The sequence below is a fragment of the Lepus europaeus genome, chromosome 3 (assembly GCF_033115175.1).
Source record: "Lepus europaeus isolate LE1 chromosome 3, mLepTim1.pri, whole genome shotgun sequence".
NCBI classification, from domain to species: domain Eukaryota; kingdom Metazoa; phylum Chordata; class Mammalia; order Lagomorpha; family Leporidae; genus Lepus; species Lepus europaeus.
This window is the reverse complement of record NC_084829.1, coordinates 54523123-54546281: the sequence shown is the minus strand read 5'-3', so window position 1 is coordinate 54546281 and position 23159 is coordinate 54523123. Positions and strand designations below refer to the sequence as shown.

Genomic DNA, 23159 nt, shown 5'->3' with positions numbered 1-23159 from the left:
TTAGTAGACTTAAATTAATATGAATTTCAGTTTTTTGTTTTTGTTTTTGTTTTTGTTTTTGTTTTTGTTTTTGACAGGCAGAGTGGACAGTGAGAGAGAGACAGAGAGAAAGGTCTTCCTTTGCCATTGGTTCACCCTCCAATGTCCGCCACCACCGGTGCACTGCGGCCGGCGCACCGCGCTGATCCAAAGCCAGGAGCCAGGTGCTTCTCCTGGTCTCCCATGCCGGTGCAGGGCCCAAGGACCTGGGCCATCCTCCACTGCACTCCTGGGCCACAGCAGAGAGCTGGCCTGGAAGAAGGGCAACTGGGACAGAATCCGGCACCCCGACTGGGGCTAGAACCTGGTGTGCCGGTGTCGCAAGGCGGGGGATTAGCCTAGTGAGCTATGGCGCCGGCTGAATTTCAGTTTTGTACCAGATGTGTGGCCTGAACAAATAATTCACTGAACCTTAGCTTCTTGACATATACAAAGCAAGGATAATAATATAACCAATATCACACCGTTATAAAACTTAACTAATATAATCAAGTTTAATTAATTTTAAGTTTTTATAGCTATCAGCATAATTCTTGGCTAACAAGCTATTTGATATCTGTAACTATAATTATCCTACTTTTATTATTATTTGATTATAAGATGAATTTTCTTATAAGTCCAATATAGTCTTTTGGGATCATCTTCTGTGAATTTAGTCAGGTTGTTTTTCGTTTCTGAAATGCAAACTTCTTTCTTATTCATTAAGCAAAATCCTAAACATTTCAAGCAGTCCTGCCATTTATGATAATGTATCTCACTAACCATATTCCATATTAATGTTAAAATTTTTAAAACCAACTTTCAAAGAAAATAGTATAGTGATAGGCATAGAGTAGTACAGTGCTTAGTGCATTTTTTTTAAGTTGTACTGTACTAAATAAAGCATCATTACTAAGATCATGTAGGTCACCTTATCTCTCTAGCCTTACATTCCTCACCCAACAAATGACAAAATTAAATACACTCTCCATGGTACTGAAACTGTATTATTTCAATGCAGGTAACTGAAAATTCCCATCCATCCTTATACAAACACTATCACAATTTCTATTTTGTTTGTATAACACCTATAAAATTCTGAGTGTGTAAGATCCACATTCTGATTATTTGACAATACTTGGGAAGTGAGTATGACCTGAAGAACAGAACTGCAGGATCACTCATTCAAATGCTTCCCTACTTTTATTAAAAAAATGCTCTTTTACATCCTTACTCAACTGAACTGCTCAGAGCATTTAAGGACCAACATTTTCCTTCTCTTAATTCTACTTCATTGGAGCCAGCTTTTCATCATTTCAATATTTGAAACTACTAAGAGTTTAGTTAGTGCTTATAATAAATCAAAATATATTTTTTAATATAAAGGAATTTTTAATTTGCTTTTGCCCTATACATACAAAGCCAAATACATATGGGCCAGTAAAGAAGTCAACCTAGAACACTGGGAAAAGTTAATATAATAAAAATAATATAATAATAATTATAACTGAATCAAGGGCAAACAAGCTTTGTCATATTACTTGTCTATATATAAGCTGTACTGTGCTGAACCTAGAAAAATGAGGAAAATTAATAATAACAATGACTTAATATGAGAAAGCAAAACAGAAATTTGTCAAAGAAGCTTTGCCATATTACCAGTCCAGATATAAGATAATATTCTCTTTTCTACTAATCCTGCCTACTATTCTGTCAGTACAGGACAGAATAGTGTCCCTGTTATTCATATTCTCAAATCTCAACTTGCTGCCTTTAATTCTGTCATCAGGACCATATAATGCCTTGGGCAAAAAATGTTCTTGGCATCATAGATATAAGAAGATATCTTAGGAAGAGGACTTGCACAACCAAAGGGTTTTACAGACATGTATACTTTCAGATAGATTATAATTCATCTCCACATTCAAATATTCCACAGCCTTGCCCCACCATACACTTTTTCTACTTCCTTTTAGGAACAGAGTCATAATAATAGATTTTTCCCAGAAAAAAGACAGATTGTTACATATATTAAAATAAGCATGCACCATGCAACGTGCAAAAAATACCTTCGGTTTCTTATTTTCAGGGCCTGTTGACATGGACAATGCACAAGGTGAAATCAGCTCCTGGGTTCTTGTTAGAGAGATGGGAGGTGATAGGGTTGAAACAGGTGACCTATGGCTGGATATTGTGCTTTCATGTTTCCCAAGTCTTGAAGGCAAGGTATCACTACCACAATTTGGGTGCAATGGTGAAGAACTGAGCTGGAATGGCTGGGTAGGAAGATTAGCAGGAGGGACAGATGAGGACTCCAAATTAGGAATAGAGGCAGAGCTAACACTGGGGATAGAGGGTGAACGAGGAGCTGAAGGGTTCAAACCATAGCCAGATAGCTGAGATGATACTGTTTTGGATCTGTTTATCAGATTTGAAAGAGCTGGGGAAGGACGAAAACATTTCTCTGGAGTGGGGAGTGTGGTGCTTTGACTAAAAGGAGATATGGAAGTTACTTCAGAGGAGGCTAATGTAGATGTCTTTTCTATACCCCTTAAGTCATCATCCTGTTTGCCTTTGGAAGGGTAAAGAGAAGAGCTTGGTGGGACAGGAGGAAGATCTGCAAAGCTCACTGTATTGGTTTGTGGCATGGAGAGCTCCGTATTGCTCTTCAAAGATGTAGGTGATGTTGCTTTTTCAGCATTCAAAGAAATAGGGCTGCTACTAACAGGTTTTGTAGGAGAGAGGGAGGGCCTCTGAGAAACCAGGGCAGTCTTGGAGGAAAAAGGTAGGGGAAAGGATTGCTGGGTCAGCTCAGAAACCTGGTTTTCTCCTTGATCTGGTGATCCAGCTCTGAGAGAGCAACTTGAGAGAGACTTTTTAGGAGTGGATGGAGTTTGCTTTGCTTTTTGATCAAGTGTGAGTGTGGAAGAGGCCAGGGAGTTGAGAGAGAATGTGGGGCAGGATGCAGGGGATTCAGGTCTTTGGTGAGATGGGTTTGACTTGAGGATAGCAGTGAGAAGGGAAAGCCGAGAGGGCACTGGAGATTTCACCCCTGACCTTGAAAGATTTCCACTAGATGACATTTGGCTACAGATAGTAGAAGATGAGCCATGGAAAGAGGAGGTAAATGGTTTTGGACTTGGAGAGAGTGAATGTGTGACAATACGGACGGGGATGTACAAGGCAGAATTTGACTTCAGAGAAGCACCGCAGGATGGTGAAGGAGAAGAGGTTCTCGGACTTTCTCTGGGACTATGGACATGTGAGGTTACAGTTGTCTTCTTCTTCATGGCTTCAGATTTCTGATGTCCAGGTTTCTGATGTGCTGCAGTTGGGCTGGATATATTAGAACCTGAGAGCTGTGTGGAATGGGGAAACTGTAACGTCGAGGAGGTGCCCTTCGATGCAGGAAAGGATGAAGAGTGGGTGGCAGTTTGAAAGTACGTAGCTGTTTCTTCTACCAAGGCCCCACTGACATCCAGCCTCCTAGTGTGGAACTCCTCTAGGACAGAGGCTCCGTCGAGGTTAACTGGGTCAGGTGGTGTTTTCTGATTAGTTGGAGAAACAAAGGAGAAAGCAGGTGGTTTACAGGCAAGCTGCTCAGAGGTAGTGGGAGAAGAAGTTAACTAGAGGAAAGAGAAACAGACAGATTGAAATAGGGCATTATTTGTAAAAATATCCAAATATTATTGTCACTTGTGTGATTATGCAAGCAATACTGTAGTTTATTCAAAAAGAAATATGTTAAACCTACATAGAAATGAAGGACATTCAGTTTTGCTAATGAGACACTGAAGTGAATTTGAAATAAGACATAAACAAGCTGTGAAGTAATATATCTATATATCACTTATTCTCCAGGATGAAAATCAATATAAATTGTTTTGCATGCTTCCACTTATAAAATAATCCATTGATATATATAAAGCAGTTATCTTAATTTGGAATTCTGTGATTAGAAAATATTTAAGTCACCATCAGTATAAATTTCAAAACTCGCTTTGGAAAATTAAATTGATTTTCTTCCATTCTAAGACTATAAACCATAATATAATAATTATGACGTCAATCTTTAGAAAATTTAACATACTTCAAGTGCTTAAAATTCCAAAAAACTTGGACTACTTACTCCTACACATTGAACCTGACAGAGTTCCCAGAATTAAAAAGATGAAGTACCCAACATCAACACAGAGTGATAATTTAAATGAGAACAAAGTCCAAAATAGAGAGGGAATTTGAGCTTATTTTCCCCTATGACTTTGCCAGAATGAATATTTAACATGAACATTTAATGAAAATTTAGCAAATGAGTTAGGTTATTCTGGAAGGAAAAGACTTTCTTTCCTATCGACAGAAGCGAGAACAATTTACAAACATAATCCTGCTGAAAAATGCAACTCAACAATCCCATGCCCAATAAAGAGAAAACAAAGAAATGATTTATCATTTTATAACAGAAGCTAGAGCGAGCTTATGAAATAACCGAGTGCATGGGCATTATTGTGCCATTTAAAAAAATTATCCAGTACTTTAAGTCAAGTACTAAAATCATAAGTAATTCTAAAAAAAATGGGGTTTTAGATACAAGATTGATTTGATTTTATCAATCTGTAAAAGAAAGAATAAATATACATGGATAATAAAGAATTTGGGGACTTTCTGTAGTTCAAAGAATTAATGAGTGAAAGGCATTTGACGTTGAGATTCAGATGCCACAACCACAGCACATCTAGGAGTGCCTGAGTTCAAGCCCAGGCCGCCCTCTCAATGTTTTCTTCCTTCCATGCACACCTTGGGAGGTAGCAGGTGATGTTGGATCTTGGCTACCCATTTGGGAGACGCAGATTAAATTCTCAACTCCCAGCCTTGGTCTGGCCAAGGCTCAACTGTTGTGAGCATTTAGAGAGTGAACCAAAGATTGGAAAGCCTTCTCTTTATGTCTTTGTGTCTCTCTGACTTTCAAATAAATCAAATAGGTAAATAAATAAATAAAATTGAAAATATATTCATGAATATTAACATACATATGGCATATGAAGTACATATCAGAAAATTATCTATGAGCCTAACAATTAAACTTAGAAAAGCCTTGTCATATTAACACAAACATATTTCTTGATTTTCTAACATGTTCAGAAGATTTAATGCAAGTATCTTCATACCATTTAGTTTTGAGCACTAGAGATATTTAAAACTGAAAAATCCAAACCCATCTCAAACTTCTAAATTTCTGAGCAAATATACCAATATATTCTTTTCTTTTATATGAAATTCAAGTGTATATTTGCAACACAGAATTCTTGCACTATAAATAACACTTGAATACATTGACAAAAGTCCAAAATATCAGAAAATCAGGGATAATTGAAAATCAATCATTCAATCAAACTGAAAAAGGAAGCTTACTAATTCTCTCCTACAAGTTTTTCTTAGAAACAACTCTGATTAGCCAGTGTTTACATAACTGATTCATATGGTTAAGGTACATATTTAAATCTAAATATCACTAACTGGGTAACTAAATGTTTCTGTCACCACAAAAATGATGATATTCTGTTTGGCGTTACGTAATCATGTATAGTCAAATCAGTATTTAGTGTTAAAAATAATTCTCTCAAAGTTAATAGTACATTCAAGGCTGTAGTTTTTGCTTTTGTTTTACTATAAATGAAATATCTTCTTTAATTGTTTATGACTGATCACTCCTCTTAGAAAGAATAGAGCCATTTAAGCCTATAAATTACTTTTTATGCAATGCAGGTGTCTATTCCTAGAATAGTTGCTAGGTATTTTGTGAATTCATAGCCTTTCAGTCATGCTTCTAACTTATTTCAATATACATGAAAAACTCACTAATTTGTCCTAATTACACACCAAATTATCAATGTTAAGACAATGAGTCTGTAATTTTGAGGCTTTCATTCAGAAGAAAAGATTACTCCCTCCAACGACACCAATACTATCACTTCTAACTGAATGTTTGGTAGAACTAAACATTCTACTACAGTAAGTGATATTTACCAAATATAAGCAATTTATTATGTCTTTAATGGCCGATTATTGAGGGAGTTCTAAGAGACAGATCTGAAAGTACAAAAATATGTATGTTTAATCTCGATACAATTTATTTTCCTAATCTATTATTAAATATTTGCAATATATTTATTTCTTTTTTTTTTTTAATTTTTGACAGGCAGAGTGGACAGTGAGAGAGAGACAGAGAGAAAGGTCTTCCTTTTGCCGTTGGTTCACCCTCCAATGGCCGCCGCGGTAGCGCGCTGCGGCCGGCGCACCGCGCTGTTCCGATGGCTAACACACAAATACATCATCATGTTATCCTAATGTATATAAATATGAAAAATGTGACACCATAGTTTTATAATTCCCAGAAGTGAGGATTCCATTTTTTAATACAAAAGACTCATTTTCCTGATTTTCTCATTAATGTTTAAAATAAAGAAATCAATAATTTCATGTGGAAAGAAGGAGTGGGCTCCTGTCAAATTCTCAGTAAGTGGTTTGAAGCCATCCTTCATTTCTGCTCCTTGAAAATCCTTTCTGATGATGCTGAACTTTTCTATTGAAAATCTACCAACTATTTCCATCCCTTCATCCTCTGCCATTAATAACTCCCTATGCTTTCTCTAGGTTTATAACTTAAAGAATAATTCCTTAACCCTTAGACTGTTCTACATCTTCTCCACCTTTTACTTCTCAATTAATTTTTGTTGATTCCATTGCTTCAAACAGTTCTCTAGAGTTTCTTGTGAGTAAGATCTCTGAACATCAGCATCTATTGCTCCCTTGATCCTCTCTACCACATATGTCCTCCCAAAGTCATCCGTGAAACTTTCTTCTAGAAAAACTATCCTGAAGTCTGGAATACATTCACAACAGTCTAAATAAGATAAGATGTTTGCAATGTGTTATTTTCAACATATAGATCATCTTAATTATAAATCTATCTTTGGATCCTGTGTAACAGAAATTATCAGTTACTTTCGTCACTAAAATCTCTTGTAGTTTTCCCTTAAAATTTTAGTAAATTTTAAGATTAACTGCTCCTGTATATAACCAATTTTTAAACTCTGTCTATGGTGTTCTTTTTTTTTTTTTAAGGGAAAACGTTTATTGGGGAAAACTCAACAGACTGGAGGGAAGGGTCAAAGAAGAAGAGGGAGAAGGAGAGCATAAGAGAGATCCAAAGAGAGAGAGAGAGAGACAGAGATCAGGAGACAGAGAGAAAGAGAGCCACAGGTTCAGGAACAGGTTCTTTTTAAATTTTGCCAGAGGGTGGGCAGGGAAGTAGGTGCAGCAAATCCCATTAGGATGGGGGTGGATCTTGACATCAGTGGTTGGGCCATGTGTCCACCTGGCTTCCAGCAATGGCAGCGGGAGCTAGAGCCTAGGATGGTGTCAGGGTGTAGATCATGCTTTAGATAAGACTTTGTGTCTAAGGCTTTCGAATGCGGCCATGCAGATTCAGGAGGAAGAACACAACTACATGGGACCAATATGTGATGCTGTCCAAACCTTGAGAACTACTCAAAACATTATATATCAAATCAGGCTTTTATTTAGATGTGTTGGAATCTCAAACACATATTAGGAAAAATAGAATTGAATACATACAGGAGCAGCTAATTTTAGAATTATAATTCTAAAATTTTAGACAGCTTTATAACAGGGATTAGCAAAGACTGATTCTCCACTGTCATTATTTATCAGCCATTACATTATGGCAGCTAAGCTCTCTAAACTTATCTATTAATAGATCTTCTCTGATTAATTCTCATAATACCACAGGGAAGGTTATCAACCTTTCTTTCCTGAACAAATTAAATATTCTTGTACTGTATTCCTACTTCTAGTTGAACCTTATTTAACCTATAATCAGATTGACCATTTAAAATATAATCACCATACATCTATGGTCAAGACTTTGTCAATGGTTTCTGTCTGTCTATAATGAGCTAAAGATCTTTCCCTCATGACATTGCCCCCATCCTTCTATCTCTTGATCTGATCTCATTTCCCTAACCCTTTGCTAATTTTCATTTGTGTTTAGCAATATTTTGTTCAATATCAACCTTCTTACCAGAACTGTCAGCATTTAGCCACATTGGCTTCTTGCTAATAAACTTTTGCCAGTCCACTTGACTACTCCATTCTTAAATCAATTTCACCAGCTGCCATTATGTGCCTAGATTAAGTCTGCTTAAATATGCAGTAAGAAAAAAGTTACTTTTTTCTTTTCATTGGCAGGACCATTGTACTTGACTTACATATTGTACTTGTACAAGATTATCAACAAAGAATAGGGCTGACTCTTCCTGCACCTGTGAAGAATGGGCACCTTTTTCAAATTACATATGGGCTAGGTGAGACACTCTGGTTTGTTCTTATCACAAATTCAAGGTCTATGGTCACAGCTGCGCCTAATGCCTTTCAGCATATTTGTTGCTTGTTCTGTTTTGCTCTTTTCTTTAGTTTGAACCTTGGCTTCCACTACTGTTCTTCTAAAAATGTAATGTTCTCCACAAACCGTTAACTTACTACTTAGCCTAGTTTGCTTAATAGATCTAGATTGCTTTTCTCTAAAATAAATTGAGATTACTAGGAAAGCAAATTTTCTAGATTCACTCTTATCCCATTTTTAAAAGAAAAAAATGATGACTTGCCACTTTTAAAGGGAGAATTTTCCCTGTGTGCTTTGAATTGCAGCAGCTCTTGCCCTCTTAGAGGCTTCATTTCATGAGTTACCTTTCATAATATATGTGTCGCCACTTTTCTTTCTTATTAGCTTTGTCATCACAACATAAAGTATAAATCCTCTCAATCTTTAAAAGTATAAAACAGTAAACATCCTTGTGGTAGAAAGTGAAAATCCCAATTCTCTATTCTTAAGATAATGAAAGCACAGTCTTTTTCCCCACCTGAGTTGACTCTTTTAAGTCAAGTGAGAGAGTAGCAAATGCCATGCAAGAAGTAATGGTTTGCCATGATGTGAATGAGCCCAGCTAGTCTGCTAGAGGAGGTAAGACCACATCTCCGAAGACAACTAACCATCCAAGTCAGCAGCCAACCACAATAAAATCAGCCACACCTAATATATATAGATTCATCTGGCTCAGCACAGTCCAAGCTGTTGATTTGAAGATTTTTGAGCTAAACAAGTAGTTATGTTTGAAAGCACTAAATTTTGGCTTGATTTTTTTTAAGCAGCAAAAGCTAACTGATAAGTCTTATGGATACATGGATAAACAGATATTCATGGATCTCATATTTCTCATGGTTACATATTCACATGGTTTCTTCTGTGCCGAGTCTGTACAATACAATCACTGTACTTATTTCTTTACATTTTGAGACAAACACACCCTAAAATGGCCTCCCAAAGAACTACAGTGTGTATGATCCTCACTTCTTCAATACAGGTGGAAACTATCACTTCTTTCTTACTAATAGAAACTGACAAAGAGGAAAGGGTTTTTCAGATATTCAGTTGACTTTACATTAATTAAAAGGAATATTCTCTTGTATGATCTAACCTAATCAAGCAAGCTTTTTAAAAGAAAGTCATGAGGGCCAGTGCTGTGGCATAGTGGGCTAAGCCTACAACAGAGGTGCTGGCATCCCATATTGGCACTGGTTTGTGTCCTGGCTTCTCCTATTCCAATCCAGCTCTCTACCATGGCCTGGGAAAGCAGTAGAAGATGGCCCGAGTGCTTGGGCCCCTGTACACATGTGGGAGACCCAGAGGAGGCTCCTGGCTCCTGGCTTTGATAGGCCTACCTCCAGCCATTGCAGCCGTTTGGAGAGTAAACCAGTAGAAGGAAGACTTTTCTCTCTATCCCTCTCTATGCCTGTAACTCTGCCCCTCAAATAAATAAATAAAATACTTAACAAAAAGAAAGTCACAAGGTTAGAGACTCAAAGCTTCAGATAATTTATCTTGTACTAGTTTTTTTTTTTCTGACAATTGTACTAGTTTTAAGAAGCAAGCTTTCAGGAATTCTTCACACTCAAGGAAATGATTTGCACCACAAATATGAGGAAACTTGGAAGAGGTTCTTTTCTTGGTGAAGCCTTCAGAAAATTCAGCCTGACTGACACATTGATCTCAACCTTGAGAAACTCTGAACAAAGAATCTGACTCAGCCATACCAATATTTCTGAACTACAAAAACAAGGAGAAAACAAACATGAGGTTTTTTCAAACCACTAAATGTGTAGAAATCTTTTCTGCAACAGATAAGTAGTATAGTTAATGCTGACTTCTTAACAGTTTTTCCCCCACCTCTTTTAGCGACTGTTATCACCGTGGTCTAAAATTATTTCTTTTTTCCCTAAAACCAAAAGACACCTGAATTCCTATCCTTTTGTGATTTTTCTATAGAATATGGCTTTCCCATTGTCTACCTTGTTTTCAAAACTGTTTTATCCGGGGCCGGCACTGTAGCACAGAGGGTTAAAGGTGCAGGCTGCAACGCTGGCATCCCACATGGGTGCCAGTTCGAGTCCCAGCTGCTCAGCTTCCAATCCAGCTCTCTGCTATGGCCTGGGATAACAGTAGAAGATGGCCAGACTTCTTGGGCCCCTGCACCTATGTGGGAGAACTGGAAGAAGCTCCTGGCTCCTGGCTTTGGATCAGCTCAGCTCTGGCCGTTGCAGTCACTTGGGGAGTGAACCAGCAGATGTAAGACCACTATCTCTCTTTCTCTGGTTCTACCTCTTTCTGTAATTCTGACTTTCAAATAAATAAAATAAATCTTTTAAAAAAAACTGTTTTGTCCATGACTTCTAGTACATCATTCTTATTTTAAGTTCCCTTCTTTTGATGAATTCTTTTCATCTCTCTCCTCTTCTTTCACCCTCTTCTTGTATCTTGAAACTTCTTTGCCTATTCCCACAACATAGAATGCCCATAAAACTTCTATTCATGCTTCAAGTTTCAGTTCATACCCCCACTGCAATTGTCACCTCTTATTCTATTATTCTTATTCTCTTGTTCTCTAGATTCTGGGTAGTGAGGGTGGGTGGTGGTGATCAGATAGTGGAAAGATAACTGTCTCTGATGTCTGATTTATTCTTTACATCCCCAGCTATGGGAAAATTCAAATTCTGACTACAAATCAGGATATATTCTTCTTTAAAGTCTACTTCATCTATCTGTTGGACCTGCCAGAGCAACTTAATTTTCCATACATGTGCCTCCTTTTCAGTAGGTTAATGGCACAAATTAGTTGACCTACAGGAAACAACAGCATCATTCAAAGGCCAAAGGGACTTTCTAAGTAATGGAGCTTAGTAAAATTTTCTAAAAGTGTCCATTTCACCAGGTAAGGTGAGAAAAGAAGACAAAGGAGGGATTCATATATTCACCATAAAGAAGAAGGGAAATGGAAAGGTACTAGTGGGAAGGTTACCAGAAAAAGGTTTTTTAAATGAAATAAGAAACACACCCACTAAAATATACATGCAGATAGAAAGGAAAGGATGGAAAAAGATATCCCATAATAACAAAAATCAAAAAGAGCAGGCATAGCCATCCTAATATCAGACAAAATAGATTTTAACACAAAAATTGTTAAAAGAGACAAAGAAGGGTGCTATGTAATGATTAAGGGATCAATTCAGCAAGAAGACATAACTACAATAAATACATATGCACCCAATGCCAGGGCAACTGGCTATTTAAAAGAAATGTTAAAAGATCTAAAGGGAGACATAGACTCTAATACAAAAGTAATGGGGGATTTCAACACCCTACCTTCATCAATGGACAGATCAACTCTACAGAAAATCAACAAAGAAACAACAGAGCAAATAGATGCTATGGAACAACTGATATATACAGAACTTTTCATCACACAGTTGTAGAATACACATTCTTTTCATCAGTGCATGGAACTTTCTCTAGGATAGACCATATGAGAGTTCATAAAGCAAGTCTCACCAAATCAAAAAAAAATCAAAATCATCCCATGTGTCTTTTCTGACAATAATGGAATTAAGCTGGAAATGAAGAACTCATTCCTCAAAAAAATAAAATAAAATTGATAAACCATTGTGCCAAATAACAAAAAAAGAGGGAGAAGACCCAAATTATTAATATCAGAGATTAAAAATAAAATGTAACAACAGATATCACAGAAACAGAAAGAATCATCAGGAACTACTACAAAGAGCTATATGCCAACAAATCAGGGAACCTAGAATAAATGGATAGATTCCAGGACACAAGCAATCTACCAAAATTGAGTCATGAAGATATAGAAAACCTAAAGAGACCAATAGCTAAGGCAGACCTTGAATCAGTAAAAAGACCCTGCAAACAAAGAAAAGCCCAGGAATGGAAGACTTCACTGCTGAAGTCTTCACTGCTGAATCTATCAGATGTTTAAAGAAGAACTAATTCCAATTCTTCTTAAGCTACTCAAAACAATTGAAATGTAGGGAATCCTAACAAACTCCTTTTATGAAGTCAGCATCACCTTAATTCCTAAAGCCAAAAAAGCAGCAACAAAGAAAGAGAGCTATAGACCAATTTCTCTGAGGAACATAAATGCAAAATTCCTCAAAATACTAACCAATCAAATCCAACAACATAGCAGAAAGATCATTCACCCAGACCAAATGAGATGGTATGCAGGGGTGGTTCAACATTCACAAATCAATCAATTGGGTACATCACATTAACAAACTGAAGAATAAAAACCATATAATTGTCTCAATAGTTGAAGAAAAAGCATTCAATAGAATACAACATCATTTCATGATGAAAACCTTAAGCAAATTGTGTATGGAAGGAACATTCCTCAAGATAATCAAGGCAATTTATGACAAACCCATAGCCAATATGTTATTGAATGGGGGAAAGTTGAAAGCATTTCCACTAAGATCTGGAACCAGATGAAGACGCCCGCTTTCACCATTGCTATTCAACACAGTGTTGGAGGTCTTAGCCAGAGTCATTAGGTAAGAAAAAGAAATCGAAAGGATATAAATTGGAAAGAAGGAAGTTAAATTATCCCCATTTTAAAATGACATGATTCTATATATAAGGTAGCTAAAACACCCCACTAAGAGACTATTGGAACCCACAAAAGATTTTACTAAAATGGCAGAATATAAAATTAACACTCAAAAATCAATAGACTTTGTATACACAGAAAATGCCAAGGCTGAGAAAGAATTTCTTTTTATTTATTTATTTATTTATTTATTTATTTATGTTTGACAGGCAGAGTGGACAGTGAGAGAGAGAGACAGAAAGAAAGGCCTTCCTTTTCTGTTGGTTCACCACACAATGGCTGCTGCAGCTGGCGTGCTGCGGCCGGCACACTGCACTGATCCGAAGCCAGGAGCCAGGTGCTTCTTCTGGTCTCCCATGCAGGTGCAGGGCCATCCTCCACTGCACTCCTGGGACACAGCAGAGAGCTGGCATGGAAGAGGAGCAACCAGGACAGAATCCAGTGCCCCGACTGGGACTAGAACCCAGGGTGCTGGCGCTGCAGGCAGAGGATTAGCTTAGTGAGCCATGGCGCCGGCCTGAGAAAGAATTTCTAAGATCAATTCCATTCATAATAGTTACAGAAAAAATTAAACACCTCGAAATATATTTAACCAAAAGGTAAAAGATCTCTATGATGAAAATTACAAAATATTAAAGGAAGAAATTGAAGAAGAGAAGACACAAAAATAGAAAACTCTTCCATATTCATTGATTGGAAGAATTAATACCATCAAAAGTTCCATACTACCAAAAGCAATTTACAGATTCAGTGCATTCCCAATCAAAATCCTAATGACATTCTTCTCAGGTCTAGATGAAATAATGCTAAAACTTTTATGGAAACGTGGAGACTCTGAGCAGTTACAGCAATCTTAAACAACCAAAACAAAGCTTGAGACATCACAATACCAGATTTCAAGACATACTAAGGGGCAGTTATAATCAAAATGGCCTGAAACCAGCACAAAAATCGACATGTGGGCCATTGGAACAGAATAGAAACTTAAGAAATCAATCCATGCACCCACAACCAACTGATCTTTGACTCAGGATATGAAAACAACCCCTAGACAAAAGACAGTCTCTTCAACATAGTGCTGGGAAAATGGAATCTCCACACACAGAAGAATGAAAAAAGACTCCTAACTTACACCTAACAAAAATCTATGACCTGATACCATCAAATTACTAAACAGAGAATTGGAGAAACTGTGAAAGACATTGGCATAGGTAATGACTTCGTGGAAAAGACCCCAGAAGCACAGGCAATCAAAGCCAAAATAGACAAATGGAATTATATCAAGCTGAACAGCTTCTGCACTGCAAATGAAACCCTCAGCAAAGTGAAGACGCAATTGACAGAATGGGAAAATATTTGCAAACTATTAAACTGATAAAGGATTAATATTCAGAATGTATAAAGAGGTCAAGGAACTCATCAACAACACATGCAATCCAATGAAGAAATAGGCAAAGGAGTTGAACAAACATTTTTCAAAAGATGAAATCCGAATGGCCAATATACACATGAAAAAATACTCAGGATCACTACCCATCAGGGAAATGCAAATCAAAACCACAATGAGGCTTCCTCTCATTCTATATGAGCACCAATTGGAGACTTAGCTGCTCACTTCTGACTCAGCTCCCTGCAAATATGCCTGGGAATGCAGCAGAAAATGGCCCAAGTCATTGAGCCCCTTCGCCCATGTGGAAGACACAGAAGAAGCTCCTGACTCCTGGCTTCGGGTTGTTGCAGCCATTTGGGGAGTGAACCAGCAGATGGAAGATTCTCTCTTTCTCGCTGTCTCTCCCTCCCTCACTCCCTCCCTCTCCCTATGTCTCCCTCCCTTGCTATGTAACTTTGTAGTTTTAAATATATAAATTTTTAAAAATAAATAAATACATACATAAAATCTCTCCTGCTACATATATTTCCTACTCTGTGCCCAAAAGCACACTGCCCTCAGTAAATTCTTAAATAGAGAAATCTCTTGCTAAGGGCCTGCCATGGGTCAGACATGGTTCTAAGCATTTTGCATATATAACATCATTAATCTTCAGTAGGACACCATGAACACTTCATTTACTAATTAGGAAACTAAGATTTGTGATTTCAAGTTCTTGTCAAGAAGAGCATAGCCCGAAGTTGTCTATCTCATTTTGGTATCTCATACCAACCTTCCCATTCATGACCTCCCTGCCCTCATCACCCTTCCACAATCTCAACATGATTTCTGTCCCCTTTACCACATATGCACTAGTCCCACTAAGATGACCAAATGACCTCCTGACTTGCAGATTTATTGGGCCTGGGGATCCTACATTTTACCTTGCTTTGTATTTCCTCTGTAGTCTCCTCTTTCTGTTGAAAGTTCCATTATCTGTCATTATCTGTCATTATCTGTCGTGTCCAACTTCTTTGGCTCCTTCTGAAACTTCTTAATTGGTTTCTTTTTTTCACAGATCCTTTGTAGTTTGATATTTCCTTGCTTAAATGCTACATTGCCTTGTTTTACATTCATTCCCTGAATAAATATCTCCACTCTGACCACCTCAACCCAATGGAAAATATTTCCAGTCTCCATTTCTCTCTTGTGTCTCTGATTCTAGTTGCTTTCTAGATATCACCACACAGTTGCACCAACGGATCCTCCAACTCAACTTTATATATCTGATCTCTTTCTACCTCTTCCCAAGACCATAATTAATGATGCCACTACTAACCTAATTTTCTTTTTTTAAATTTTTTTTTATTTGACAGGTAGAATTACGGACAGTGAGAGAGAGAGAGAGAGAGAGAGAGAGAGAGAAAGGTCTTCTGTTGGTTCACCCCCAAAATGGCCGCTACAGCCCGCATTGCACCAATCCAAAGCCAGGAGCCAGGTGCTTCTTCCTGGTCTCCCGTGCAGGTGCAGGGGCCCAAGCACCTGGGCCTTCCTCCACTGCCCTCCTGGGCCACAGCAGAGAGCTGGACTGGAAGAGGAGCAACTGGGACTAGAACCCAGCCCCCATATAGGATGTAAGCACCACAGGCAGAGGAATAACCAAGTGAGCCACGGTGCCAGCCCCTTAACTAATTTTCTTGATTATAAACTTCATTCATGATTAATTTTTCCATATGCCACATTTTTCCTTTTTTCATAAGTCCAGCTAATTCCATCCTATATGGTTTTCTTTTTATTCCTACTGTCACTACTTTATAAACCTTTATAAAGGTCCTTCAGAAAAATCACTCTGTGTATCATGTATATATTCACCTAGATTTTAACTCTAATATCAGACCTATGTAAGGTAATTCTTAGACTTTCACATCAAACTTCAAGTTTCCTTTTTCTAAATAATATTTTTAAAAGTTTGTTTCAAAGGGGCCAGCGCAGTGGTGCAGCATGTTAACGCCCTGGCCTGAAGTGCTGGAATCCCATACTGGCGGCAGTTCTAGTCCTGGTTTCTCCTCTTCCAATCCAGCTCTCTGCTATGGCCTGGGGCAGCAGTAGAAGATGGCCCAAGTCCTTGGGCCCCTGCACCCATGTGGGAGACCTGGAAGAAGCCTGGCTCCTGGCTTCAGATCGGCACAGCTCCAGCCATTGCAGTCATCTGGGGAGTGAACCAGTGGATGGAAGACCTCTCTCTCTCTGTCTCTAACTCTCTCTATAACTCTGTCTTTCAAATGAATAAAATAAATCTTTAAAAAATTTTTAAAATAAGTTTGATTCAACTACTTTTTATATAGTATTTTTACTTTTGACTTATATTTTACTTGGCATTTTATTTAGCATAATGTACTTTCACTTAAACATGCCATTTCAGAAAAAGTATATAAGACATATATACAGGTGCCCACCCCCTGTGACACAATGTGTTACGCAGCCACCTGTGATGGGAATCTCATGTGAGCACTGGTTCAAGTCCCTGATGCTCTACTTCTGATCCATCTCCCTGCTAATTTGGCTGAGAAAGCAGAATAAGATACACAAGGACATGGACCATTGCAACCCAAGGTGGAGATCCTGATGAAATTCCTGGTTCCTGGTATCAGTCCAGCTCAGCCCTGGCTGTTGTGGCCATTTGAGGAATGAATTAGTGGGGCAGGGCAGGGGAGGGGGGTCTTTCTCTCTGTCTCTCTATCATTCTTTGTAATTCTGCCTTATGGAAAAATAAATAAATCTTTTATTAAAAATACACATATACATTCAACTCTATATTTACAATGTTCAAGATATCATTGTAACCACTGTAGAGGACAAAATATTTAATAAAATGAATTTAATATGTGATTTACTTTTGAAGATTTTACAGTCTGATAGGGTAATAAGGCATGTACCTACATATTTATAATGCATGCTAGGATATGACAATTATGAAAATAGGCAGAGAAAAAAAGCTATCAGAATCATTTTTAAGAATAGTTTGCTTACACTGAGGGTACACAAGCAAACATCATGAAGAGGTCAATAGCTGAGTAATGATTTTGAAGGTGAACAGAATAAGGACTTTCAAATATTTATTCTTTTCACACATATTATTCAAGGTGCTGCACTAAGTGCTAGAGATGCAGAAATCAACAAAAAAACAGATCATGACTTCAAGTTATCTCAGTCTAGCGAGGAAGAATGATTAAATCAATCATTGCGATGGAGGGGGGATTATAATGGAGATTTTTCAAAAAAAAGGGACTGACAATAAAGAAAATTACAAGGATAGAAGAGAAAAACCAATTCCAGTTTAAAGGAAATGTCTCTAAGAATAGGGGCTACTTGAGCTACACTTACGGTATCATGTAGCCTGGGCCAAAATAAAGACAGTGTTGAAGAAGAAAAAAGCATTCTACACAGAGAAATCAAGGGCTAAATGATGGAACAGTATGGAGTATGTACATGGTGATGAACCAAGAAAGAGTGGCAACATGTGGTAGAAAAAGACATTCCAGCCAGGTTATAGATAAGTTAAAGGCTAAGAGCTAACAATGTTCTTTAGGACTAACCAGCAGTGGATTCATACTTAGCAAATAAGCCAGAGATTCACTTAATCGACCCATTCTGACTGAAAAAAAAAATGACTTTGTTGATATCAAGTAGCTAATCATGGGATTTTTAAATACTTTTGCTATTAAAGTTCCCCTACTGACTATATTAAATTTCCCAGCCTATCTCTTCTGGTGTGCCAATCATTCTGGCTTTAGTTAATATCTGTGGGTTGTAGTTACCTTATTTTTATTCCATAATGATCCACTATTTATCAAACAAATAGATAATTATAGTAAATAGGAACATGGACAATGACAGTTCCCAAGCATTTCAGAATTCAGTTTTCCTCCATTACTGGTAATCATAGTTTTTAGCCACTACTAATAAATTAGGATTGGCTTTTTATTTGTGGTTAGAAAAACAAACTATAACTTACTTCATAATCATCTTTAAAAAAAAATGTTCCCAAGTATTTATTCAGCCTCCCACTTGATCTCTGTATATTTGGCCCCATGAAAACAAAGAAACAAAAAATCTAAAAATGTCTTCACTAAGAACATTTTCTTTATATTTGATATTATCGTACCTACATTCTCTCCTCTGAAAGGTCATAGAAAACTTAATAATGGGAATTCCCTTATCTCCAACTTGATATTTTATCAACATTCCTGAGGCAAGAAATAAATGTGTAAGTCTATCACAGTTTATTAAAAATGCATTTAATTATAGGATATAATATTTAATTCTAATACCTAGATGAGAAGAAACTTGAAGATGAAACACATGTTTTAGTACAGTAGGCCTAAAAGGTGACTACTAAGGAGTAACAAAAGTAACAATGGAAAATTGATGCTTGAAAGTAATAAAAATACAGCCTCCAGAATTCAGAGGAGAACATAGAAATAAAGATGGAATGCCATTGAAAACAAAAGGTGCATTCTATTGTTTTAAATAAGGCCTAGTAAAATAAAATAGCCAACACACCAAGAAAAATGTCATTCAAATATTTTGGGATGCTTGCACATGCCTGATTGAATAGATCTGAACCTGGACATCTTTGTACCAACTCATGTTTCTTGTCAAATAATTAGAATTTTGCATCCACTACCTTCTCTCAAACCCAGCCTCTGCCTTCCTCACATTCTAGCTACAAAAGTCATCTGATATTTTCAATATGCCAAACAGTCAATGACAAAGTAATCCTATTTTTCCCTTCAAAATACCTCCTTAACTACTCGACTCTGTCCTGCCATCACAGACATGGTCTTCTTCGTGCCGCCCATAGGCCACCTTAAAAGAACCATTTGATCTTGCAGCTGAACCTGGGGTGGGATATTCTCCCCATTTCACTGAGGTGAGCCCCACCCTGGTAGCTTCTAGCACTACAATAGGTATTTCCCTTAAGACACATAAACAAAACTTCTTTCTCTTATACACTCTTACTTCCTAGTTTATTCTTTCACTACTGTTTTACTAGTTTGAAACCAATGTGTTTAAGTCTAATCTCCAAATGATGTCTTCTCATTGGATCTTTCCCATGTTTGAAAAGTGTCTATTAATGCACCTGGTTCACAAAACACTCTCTCTTGACTAGGGAAACTTCCAGAACCAAACTTCTTGAAGAATTGTTCTAAAGCAAGAGGTGATATTCTCCCCGAATCCACGCCGTCTAAATTGTTACATATACTCTTTAGCAAATTCAGAGTATAGCAGCATGATCCCTTTTATTTTATGAATTTGCTACTTATGTTTACATTACAATGATTAATAATCTTGAGAGTTTGATTTTTTTAATATACTTTTTGAGAGTTTTATATGCCTTGAACAGGAACACTTCGCACACAGCCCAGGACAAAATATATGAAACACCTAAATTAGTTTACAGCAAAAAGATAATACCTACCTGACCATGCCTTTGCTGAGGGCCCAGCCCATGAGACATTTCAGGATGTGATGAGGCCTTGAGATCAGTGCCCCACTTTTTGGGACGCACTACATCAGAAGCCAGACTGGAGGAGATAGCCAGAGTCTTGGGCCGGGCAGCTGTGCTGCCAGTCCCCACCATGGGGCCTTGTTCATCCTTTTTGCTTGTAGCTTCATCTTCCCCTTCAGAGTCCACAATAAAGACATATTCAGCTTTGAAGAGGTCACTCTGCTGCATTCCTTGTGATTCCTTTGCTTTAAGCCTTCTTTCTTGTGAAATATTTTCACTGACTTCTGAAGTGTCAGTCAATATCTTTTGGTCTTTCTCTTGTTCACTCCCAGTATTCAAGATTGAGTAGTCGTTGGAATTAGCCTGAAATAGATGTACAGGGAGACAAAAGCATTGCTATTGGTTTTATAAATACTTTCTGCATGTACACTGAAAATCTTAACCAAAAAAAAAAAAAAATCAGATTGGCCTAAGAGAGCTTAGATTGAAGTCAATGGCATATTTTGCTAGTCTACCTGCTTGACTTGATCCAAGCCCAAACAACTTAGTGCTCAAAATCAATGTCAACAATAAAAGAATGTAACTGTTTCCAAGTAAATTATAGAATGATCTTTGAAAAAGAGAAACAGAATAATGTTTTTCATGAAGGCGTCCATGAAATCAGTGGGGATTGGGCAGGTGTTTAGTTAATGGCTAAGCAAACTGTATGTCCTTTGAAAATTAGAGACGTAAGGAAATTTCATTGAAAGTTTCTAAAATAACATAAATCTCTGTAAAAATCTTAGCAGAAAAATAAAATTGGTACACAATGCATAGATAGTCAGACAAAACAATATGAGCTAATTGGCAGAACTCATGAACAGGACACCAAAACAGATATAGATGTTTTTAATACAAAGAATTCTTCACTGCTATTTCACTTTAGATTTGTAATTCTAAATCTCCTATCCAATTTTCTATACATATACAGAAGAGTTACGAGATTAGAACTAACATAGCTCTATCAATCTCCCAAACTCCTGTTTCTGAAATGATAACAGCCAATTACCCTAAGATAGTGTTTAAGAATCACTATTTTCCTAAATTTGTATGTATGAAATACATAAAATTTGTATGCCTTAAAATTAGTTAATTAAAAATAAATAAATGAGTGCACTGACAAAAAAAAATAGAACTAATATCAGTTTCCTTGTTTTTAGTGTCATACTATGGCTACTATTCTTTTCTCTGAAACACTTCTGTAAGGTTAAAAAATTTCCAAATAAAAAGCTAAGCAACCATATAAACTAAAACTAGCAATTCCAAACATAGTGGTCAAATTAATGTGTGCTTGTGTTGTGTGTGTGTAAATAGAAGTTAAACCATTGATTAGACACCACTAAACTAAAAAGTTGATTTTAACACTTTCAACACTATTCAGTCATTGCTGCTGATTTGATCAAGATAAGAAACATTACCTCTGATGAGTATTTTGCTGTTCATTTTTTTTCTATTTCTTTAACATATTTTTTCATAGCATTTATCACTACCTGAGATCTTATTATATGCTTTTCATTTTATTACTGCTTGCCCTCCCAGTAACAACTAAGCAAAGTATCCTTTTACACTTACAATTTCAAGCACCAAGAGTTTAGCATATGTTCACTAAAGCGTTGTTAAATATATAAATAAACCAGAAGTTGCTCTATTCCAACATTGAACTATTTTAAAAACAGGATAGAAAGTCTTCATCCTTTAAAGATGTGGTTGTGTTAATATCACCATCAGCCAAGCTTGGCAGGCCTGCAACCAGGAGTGGTTCACATAGCTGCAGTCTCATGGTATCCAAAGGGCCTAGTAACAAAGGACCTCGTGGATATATTGTATGTAATAAGTACTTCACAGAAATACCTCATATAATGCTCAGAATTTCTCTGAAACAACTTGGCCCCATTAGTCTAAAAGAAGATAGCAGCATTGAAAATTCTAGAATCATGGGTATATTGCTACTTCCTAGATAAAGGAAGACAAAGTTTTGTATAGATCAACTGAATCTTATTATTTTATTCCCTTTCCAGTGCTAAATAATAGCTTGAAGTTCCCTCAATCCCATTTTATTGATAATAAATTAATATTAAAATACATTTTAAAGAGAGAAAAATTATCCAGAATTGCAGTATTCTAACACAAATTATTTTCAGGTTTTTGTTTTTGTTGTGGTTGTGGTTGGTTGGTTCTAATTTCTCTTCTTGTCTTGGTTTCATTTTAGGTAGCCATAGTCAGGGTATGAATAAAATTTTGTAGCCTATTTTATTTCCTAATAGTGTAACATTAATATTTTTCATGGAATCACATCCTCACTGTATTTGAAACATTATCAAAGTGATATACTGCCATATTTCTAATTTTTATCTAGTAGCTAGTTATTATACTATTTTTATTTTTTCCTAATCATTTCCATACATAACATTTTTCTTCTTTTATTCCATTTTCTTGGGACATATTTCAAAGTTAAATCATTGAAGGGTTATGAGCAGCTTTATAACAGTGCATAAGGTTTTTCCACAAATTTGTATAAATTTACAAAACTAGTAATAAGGGGTGAGCATACCAATATTCCCACAACTGTTCCAACATTGGATATTATACTTTTAAATGTTGCTAGATTTCGACATGTTAAATAATAACAACTGCTCCTTGTTTTTTTGCATTTTCTTAAATTTAAATTTTTTTTTTTTTGACTAGTAGTGTTTTTACGTTTCATAGTAAAACACATTAAGGACAAGAGATCCTACGTGGGGAGCATGTACCCAGTGACTCCCGTTGTTGATTTAACAATTGGCACTCTTATTTATGACGTCAGCAATCACCCGAGACTCTTGCTATGAGCTGTCTAGGCTATGGAAGCCCCTTGAGTTCACTGACTCTGAACTTGTTTAGTCAAGGCCGTATCACAGTGGAGGTTCCTTCCTCCCTTCAGAGAAAGGCACCTCTCTCCTTGATGGCCTGTTCCTTCTGATGGGGTCTTGCAACCAGGTCTTGAATCAATGCTTTTTATGGAATGCCCAACTGCAGGCAGCGGCTTTACCCACTACACCACAGTGCTGGCTCCATAACGTCTTCTTAAAATCTTCAAAGCCTTCAAGGCACATAAATAATAATTTGGATCATTCATTCTTTCTAGCTAATGTGTCATTACTGTGTGACAATTAGAAACAGAATTAATTCTCAGAGTATGGAT

At 36.9% G+C, this 23159-nt stretch overlaps 1 protein-coding gene across 10 annotated transcripts in view; it reads right to left on the bottom strand.

Annotated features, from left to right (window-relative positions):
* MLIP (muscular LMNA interacting protein) overlaps positions 1–23159 on the bottom strand; it is a 295954-nt gene that overhangs the window by 134777 nt on the left and 138018 nt on the right. For 9 of the 10 annotated variants that reach the window (XM_062187543.1, XM_062187550.1, XM_062187551.1 and 6 more), the window contains 2 exons: positions 19910–20302; positions 2088–3644 (listed from right to left, as the gene is read on the bottom strand). In XM_062187543.1, coding sequence (XP_062043527.1) covers positions 2088–3644; positions 19910–20302 — 1950 coding nt within the window. The remainder of the gene's footprint in view (positions 1–2087; positions 3645–19909; positions 20303–23159) is intronic. The other variant, XM_062187553.1, reaches the window with a different exon arrangement.